Source organism: Aplysia californica, unplaced genomic scaffold, assembly GCF_000002075.1.
Source record: "Aplysia californica isolate F4 #8 unplaced genomic scaffold, AplCal3.0 scaffold01300, whole genome shotgun sequence".
In the NCBI taxonomy this organism is placed as follows: Eukaryota; Metazoa; Mollusca; class Gastropoda; order Aplysiida; family Aplysiidae; genus Aplysia; species Aplysia californica.
Genome location: NW_004798570.1, coordinates 96,399 through 104,138, shown reverse-complemented (window position 1 = coordinate 104,138; position 7,740 = coordinate 96,399). Strand labels below are relative to the sequence as shown.

The following is a 7,740-nucleotide window of genomic DNA, read 5'->3' as shown; positions in this document are numbered from 1 at the left end:
CATCATCATCATCATCATCATCATCATCATCATCATCATCATCATCATCATCATCATCATCATCAAGTGTCAGATCTGCGACAGACACCGGTGATCATGATATTAATACCTGTGCTTGGATGCCAATTTCTTGTTTAAAAAAGCTAATATCATCCGTATCTGTCTCCGTCAATCATCAGTTTCGGCCTTCCAGGCATGTAGTTTGGATTAGTAGTTACAGAAAAGTAGAACTTTAAAAATTGTAATTCTATACGGCTTCTGTTACCACGGCAATAGTTATATGATATTAAACAATGCTGTATGCCTATTTTTTAACATAACGTAACAATATATACACTACATAAATATAAAAGTACTTAGGCTCAAATGTAGAAAAAGGCTCATAAAAATGTAAAACACTACTTTGAAAGCATGAACCCATGCACGGCCATCTCTCAACCCATCCATTGGTTTATTATTCGTTTATTCTCTCCTTTTGGATGAAGTGACCTCATAGGCCTACTACTAATAATGATGATATAATTTTCCCACAGCTGCGAGTGTTCAGGCCATTCTTTGTGACTTTGAACCTTCCTTACTCCGTGATCAATGGTGAGCAGCTGGCCCTGCAGGCTATTGTGTTCAACTATCTCAACGACGATGCTCAGGTAAGGAAAACGTTAAATAAAAGAACACTTTACTTACTTAACCCTAACTGTACGTCATGTTTTACTATAGTATCCACACGACGTAAGGAATTCTGTGCCACCATTTAACCCTATCCGTACCTCGTGTTTTACTGTCGTATCCATATGACGTGGGGAACTCTGTGCCACCACTTTCCAAAGTATGTGTTGTTGTTGTTGTTATTATTGTTGGTGTGGTAATTGATGTTGTTGCTGTTTTAATACTTCTGAGGCGTTGTTCCTGTCTCTGCGTGCGTTTATTTGTCAAGCCCGAAACCCTATCAGTACGTCGTGTTTTACTATCGTATCCATACGACGTGGGGAACTCCGTGCCACCACTTTCCAAAGAGGAAATTTACTCGTCAATCCGATCCGTACGCTTAGCCTAGCAGTGTGTCAAAATGATTTTTTGTGAAAAACTAAAAGTTTCAAAGAGATATTCACACTAGAAGTATTCTAAAATGTGAAGAATACAACTCCGGGGATACAAAATGACCGCTTTACTTAACCTTATCCCAACACCCCTGGGGTCATATTTTTGTACCACTCGGGTACATAGAGGGCCGTAAAAATGTTACAAAAAAACAACAAAAACAACCAATACTCTTGATGATTGTACCTTCTCATTGTTTCTTGTATTGCTCGTTTACAGATGTGTCTGATGGAGTGCATGTTCTTTTGTTTGTTTTCTCTTCAGGTTCGTGTGACTCTGGCTCAGTCTAAGAGCTTCTCTGTGCTGGCTGAGGAACACGGACTGGAGGTGTTGAAGCAGGAGGACACTGTGCAAGACGTGCTGGTGAGTGGGAGAGAAAGAGGGAGAGAGAGAGAGAGAGAGAGAGAGAGAGAGAGAGAGAGAGAGAGAAAGAGAGAGAGAGGGGGAGATGGGGAGAGAGAGAGAGAGAGAGAGAGAGAGAGAGAGAAAGAGAGAGAGAGAGGGAGATGGGGGGGGGGGGAGGCGAGAGGGAGAGAGAGAGAGAGAGAGGAAGGAAGGAGAAGAGAGAGAAAGAATAATAAGTCTGTATACATTATTATTATTATTATTATTATTATTATCATTATTATTATTATTATTATTATTATTATTATTATTATTATTATTATTATTATATTATTAACGTTAAAGAGGAAAAGAAAGAATAATCAATTATACTGTTGATAATGGATGAAAAGGGCGACACAAAAAATGATGCTTCATAAATAGCTAGAACGACCAACATAGATGAATACAGATGAACTGTACTATGAACGTAGGATGAACAAAATAAAAATAACAGGAACTAACTTAATAAAGAAACATTACGTTCAAATCTCACTTTTGAAGAAACATTGCTGTGTTCATTGAGTAGCTCTGTTTTTCTGCAACGGCGTATATCATCCAGTTGGGTTTTATTTCTCAGGCAGAATGAAACCAGCTGCCTTCTAGATATTTTACGATGTTGATCTGTGGAGATACAAAACATATCCATTCGTTATTTTTATTTTTAAGATTAAAATAATACAGCGGTCCTATTTTTTAAAATAGAAATTTAACAATCAAGTTCTTGTGTTAAGTATAACTCTCATCTTAAATTGTAATAGAAATTGAAATCCATCCACATTTTTCATTTGCTGCTCCAGAAAGGAGTCTAACTTTCTGTTTTGTAAAAGTATCAAGAATGTGTATTACTTTTATATGCCAATGATACGTACAAGGAATCTGTGTCGATAGTTCCTTAAACCACCTACTCCAACAAACCAGTAAAAACATAACGACCATTGTCTGCCCACACGATTAAGACCGTGGCGTCGGTGGCCTAGTGGTTACGCTACCCGACGCGTAATCTTGAGGTTGTGGGGTCGGGGGTTCGAGCCAGAGCTCGACCCGACGTTGTGTCCTTTGAAGAGGCACTTTACACAAAATTCCCACTTGGCTCGGTTCTTTCGGAGATGGACTGCGTTAAACTTTGAGGACCCCCTTCTAAGCTAACCTAATAGTGATGATGATCATCATCATCCGGTGCCTTGCCGACTGGCGTGTACGATCATGGACCTCCACTTCACTCTGTCTTACGTTGCAGAAACGATGTCTGTTGTTCTTGCTGCTCCTAGCAATGTTGTCTTCTTGTCCAGTATCCTTTCCCCCTGTCTGCCCCTGTTGATAGAGGCGCTAAATCCATACCATTTTCCCCACAGATTAAAGCAGGAGAGGGGATGTCTGTGTTTTTCCCAATCGTCCCTCACGAACTCGGCAAGATCGACATAGAGGTGAAGGCACAGACCACACGCGCTGCCGACGCCGTGAGGAAACAGCTTCTCGTGGAGGTGAGTACATGTGCGTGACGTCTTGTCTCATCATGACACCGTTGTGGAGGTGACGGCATATGTATGATGTCATGTCTCATCATGACACCGTTAGGAGACAAGTTCTGGGATATTTCGAAATTTCAAAATTCCGTGCCCTTTGCCTTTAGTTAGTTGTACTCTTTGAGAAAATATACGACATATATACGGTATATATATATAATAATATATAATTATATTATATCAAAAGTACCCATGTATATTTGTAAATATATGTTATATACAAACATACTTGTGTTCTTTTTGAGATATTTACTAAAGACTATAACATAATATTAATTATTTTTTCCTTTCTTCTTTAATTATATTTATTTGTATATTTTAGCTCTTTGCACAATACAGTACCTTTATCTAAGTACAAGATACAGACGCTCTTATGAGTACTTGTTTACCTTTTACCATGTTTTCTTCTTTTTTATTCTGTGACCTTTAATGGCGTCGTTGCATCTCAGTGGGGGATAGAATCTTGTAAAACATTTTTTTAAAAACATTATCTGCAATCACTGTCCCAAAACATTTAACCCTAAGTCTAAATGAACATTGAGGTCAAATAATATGCTGTTGAACTCGGGACTCGGGGGTCACTAGTTTTATTCTCTTTTATCTGATGACCTTTAATGACGCCAGTGCATCTCATCGGCTGATACATTCTTGGAAAACATGAGGAGAATCTGTAGTCATTTCCCCAAGACGTTTAACAATAAGATACGATAGTTTGAATGACCGTTGTGGGTCAAATGATATTATGCTATTAAACTCGGGACTCGAACTCTATCCCTCCCCACCCCCTCCACACTCACCCTCAGCCCGAGGGAGTCGCCAAGGAGTTCAACATCCCAGTCCTGGTGGAGCTGACCAAAGAAACGCCGTCGTTCACCAAGATCGTGGATTTGTCCATGCCGCCCAATGTCGTGCCTGGCTCGGAGCTGATGAGAATCTCTGCTGTCGGTGAGTTGAGTGCTGTAGGGTGTTAGTTTAAGTAAGAGTTTTACGTCACTTGCAACACAATAAGGGCATATAATAATAGGTGCAGAAGATCAGAGGTGTTACAAGGGAGTAAAAAACACGAAAAAGAAGGAGGGGGGATAGAGACGATATAATTTTTATAGGAATTAAAGGGGTATAATGTCCTAACAGAAAGACCTGCCAAGGCCAACCCATGCTGAAAGCGGAGGTACAATATCCTACCAGAAAGAAAGCGATACTCGATAAATCAAAGGTCTTCCCACTCCAGTCTCCTGAGAGCGACAGCGAAGCGCCTAACCGCTACACCAGAGCCGGCCGGGGCAGTGTGATGGGTTGAGTCAAACAACATGTGGGTCTTTCTATTGGAACTTACCTGACATAAGATATTACAGAAACGGCGGGCAGGATAGAAGCGGCGAGCTTCAAAACCGATATTCTCAAGATTTATATTTCGCGACTTTAATTAATCGTTTTTCTTCGTGTACTCTTTAAATGGATGGATGGGCGTGTGCAGGAATGAATGAATGGATGGATGAATGAACGTTCCAGTGGAAAGGTTGTAGTTAAATGAAAGTGACTATCGTTCGTATAATTATGTGCATACGGAGCTATACAGTACGGTAATTGGGTGAATAAATAAGTTGAAGATTGACTGAACATACCGGGAATATGATCAGAAGTGAACATTAATGAATAAACGAATGCAGTAATGAAAATATGAAAAGAAACATTTCAGACTTTACGTTTATATTGTCTCTTAACAGCTTTTGGGGTCATAAACAGAGGAATGCATTGATAAATAAGTGAACAACTGAGCAAACGTAGGCACAGAGACAAAATCGACAAAAAGAAGGTCTGAAGAGATATAGAATCATAAAGAAAGGAAGCAAGAAAGAAGGAATCTACTATCATTTTATGTTGTGTGTACATGGCCGAGTGGTTAGGCTACCAGATCCGTAATGGTGAGATTTCGAATTTCGGGAGTTCGAGCCTCAGCTCGATCCGACGTTGTCTATGGGAAAGACACTTTTCACGAAATTCCCATTTTGGTGCGGTCGTTTCTGAGATTGGCGTTAAACTCGGAGGTCCTACCTTTTACATACCCCGCCTCTTCAACAACCCAACAGTGTTGATAAGAGCATTAAACCTATACTATTTCACCATTTCACTCTTTCACCTTGTCGCCATTTCACACTTTCACATTTTCACTGTTTCACCATTTCACACTTTCACACTTGCACATTTTCACTGTTTCACCATTTCACCATTTCACCCTTTCACCATTTCACCCTTTCACACTTTCACCCTTTCACATTTTCACACTTTCACACTTTCACCCTTTCACCCTTTCACCATCTTGTTATGTTGTTTATCTCCCCTGTTTCCAGGTGACCTGATGGGACCTAGCATTGCCGGACTTGACGCTCTACTGCGCATGCCCACCGGATGTGGCGAGCAGACCCTCCTGGGCCTGGCCCCGGATGTATACATCACAGACTACCTGAGCGCCGTGAACAAACTGCACGGAGACATTGCCGACAAGGCCCTGAGCTTCATGGAGAGCGGTAATCTCCCTTTGCACGATTTGAAACTGAGAGGATGCTAATGACGTCATTAATTTTGATCATTTGCTCCATTTTTATTTCAAGAATGTATTGGTCTGCTACAAAATTAAAAAAGAGACCAAAAAAAGCCCAATTAATTCAGTTTTAGCTTAAGTGTGAGTTTTGCGGCACATTCAACATTATTAAATCACATATATTATTATGCTTCAGATTATATGTGTAAAAGGAGAGTAGCATACAAAGACAAGAAGGAGGAGAGATAACGGCTGTAGATTTAGAATACGAAAAAAAGGAGCAAAATAAAATTAAATACAAACTCACATAATATTTGACTCTAAAATCGATAATAACACATAATTTTAGAAAGACGTATAATTTCCCCAAACTGGGTTTTTTTTGTTTTGTTTTGTTTTTTTGGAGGGGTGGTTGTTTGTTTTTGGGGTTTGTTTTTTTACGTCATTAAAAAAAAATTCAATGCAATGTTTTGTTGTTTTTGGGTTTTTTGCAGGCTACCAGCGTGAGCTGACCTACAAACACGACGACCACTCTTTCAGCGCCTTCGGGAACAACGACCCCTCTGGAAGCATGTGGTGGGTGAGGGGGGGGGGGATACAGCAGTCAGTTGTTATGTTATACGGGGTGCCCCACTACGGCAGGGATCGGCCGATTGGCGGGCCGATCACCCGACTCGAACGCCTCAAAAACAAACGTGTTTGTTTTCAGTTTCAGGCGATTGAGTCGAGCGATCGGCCCGACCCAGCTGTAGTGGGCGTCCTGTATTAGTGGCGTTGGTGGTCTAGTGGTTATACCGGGTTTCCATTGCGGATGAGATCGGGTCTGGTCGGGTCGGTATGATCGCTCTATTGGTCGCCTCAAAACAAACGCGTAGTTTGGTTTTGAGGCGACGAGTCGGGCGCGATCGGCTTGTGCAACGATAGCCGATTTATTCCCTCAATCTGGCTAGCAAACCGACACGATCCACCAATGGGCACATCGTATTAGGCTACCGGACTTGAGGTAATCGTGAGATTGCGGGTTCGGGGGTTCGAGCCTGAGCTCGGTCTGATGTTGTGTCCTTGAGAAAGACACCTTACATGAATTTCCCATTTGTCTCAGTCCTTTCGGAGATGAACGTTTAACTCAGAGGTCCCGCCTCTTTGATAATCTAACACTGCTGATAGAGGCGTTAAACTTATTCTCTTTCACCATGTTCACAACCGTTGTTAAAAAAAGACAAGGTTTGATAATTAGACGTTTGCGGGCTCTATTATGTGGTTTGCTCCTTATTTTTGACCAAATATCTACCGTCCTTACTTATGTCTCCTCTTCCTTTTCTTTGTGTGTTGTTCTCTTGTATCACTTCACCTCTTATCTTTAGCGCCTACATTATGACTTAGTGCCGTAAACATTTCGCTGAAACAACTAGAAAAGAGTTGGTAATTGGAAGTTTCCCGTGGTAGATCGTTCTTCTTTCTTGTGTCCCGTTTTTTTTAATTCTTTTCTTACTTTTGTGTCAGACTTTTAGACCAGTTATACATGGCTTTTAGCGTGCGTTGTGTTTCTCTCTAATTCACAAGATCAACGTAAATCGTGAGATTGTGAGTTCGGGGGTTCGAGCCTCAGTTTGGTCCGACGTTGTGTCCTTGGAAAAGGCATTTTACACGAACTTCCAACTTGGCTCGGTCGAATCGGAGACGGACGTTAAACCAGGAGGTCCCGCCCCTAAATAACCTAATAATTTTGATAGGGGCGTTAAACCTATACCATTTTTTTCAACGTAAAAACCATTTATTGAGTTGACAACTCCAGAAAAAACTTGTTATTATATTTATTATGTTCAATTATTGAGCATCCCTTTGTCGTGAAATAGTACGATTGTCTGAATGTCTCCTTACACACAAATCACAATAGAAACAACAACAACAACAACAACAACAACAACAACAGCAGCAGCAACAATATTATCCTCAGTAAAAATAACAACAATATCAACAACAACAGCAACAACAACAACAACAACAACAACAACAACAACAACAACAGCAGCAGCAACAATATTATCCTCAGTAAAAATAACAACAATATCAACAACATCAGCAACAATCTCATCATCAGGAAATGTTCTTATTATCAACAATAACAGCAAAAACTACAACAACAGAAACTACAATTACGTTCAATTCTGTCCACTCCTTCAGGCTTAC

At 40.5% G+C, this 7,740-nt stretch overlaps 1 protein-coding gene across 1 annotated transcript in view; it reads left to right on the top strand.

Annotated features, from left to right (window-relative positions):
- LOC101855617 (CD109 antigen) overlaps nucleotides 1–7,740 on the top strand; it is a gene marked incomplete at both ends in the record, with an annotated part of 20,273 nt that overhangs the window by 2,739 nt on the left and 9,794 nt on the right. Inside the window, 6 exon segments of the mRNA XM_013090482.1 lie at nucleotides 534–647; nucleotides 1,363–1,461; nucleotides 2,838–2,966; nucleotides 3,812–3,953; nucleotides 5,360–5,536; nucleotides 6,045–6,126. Of these exon segments, the coding sequence (XP_012945936.1) occupies nucleotides 534–647; nucleotides 1,363–1,461; nucleotides 2,838–2,966; nucleotides 3,812–3,953; nucleotides 5,360–5,536; nucleotides 6,045–6,126 (743 nt within the window).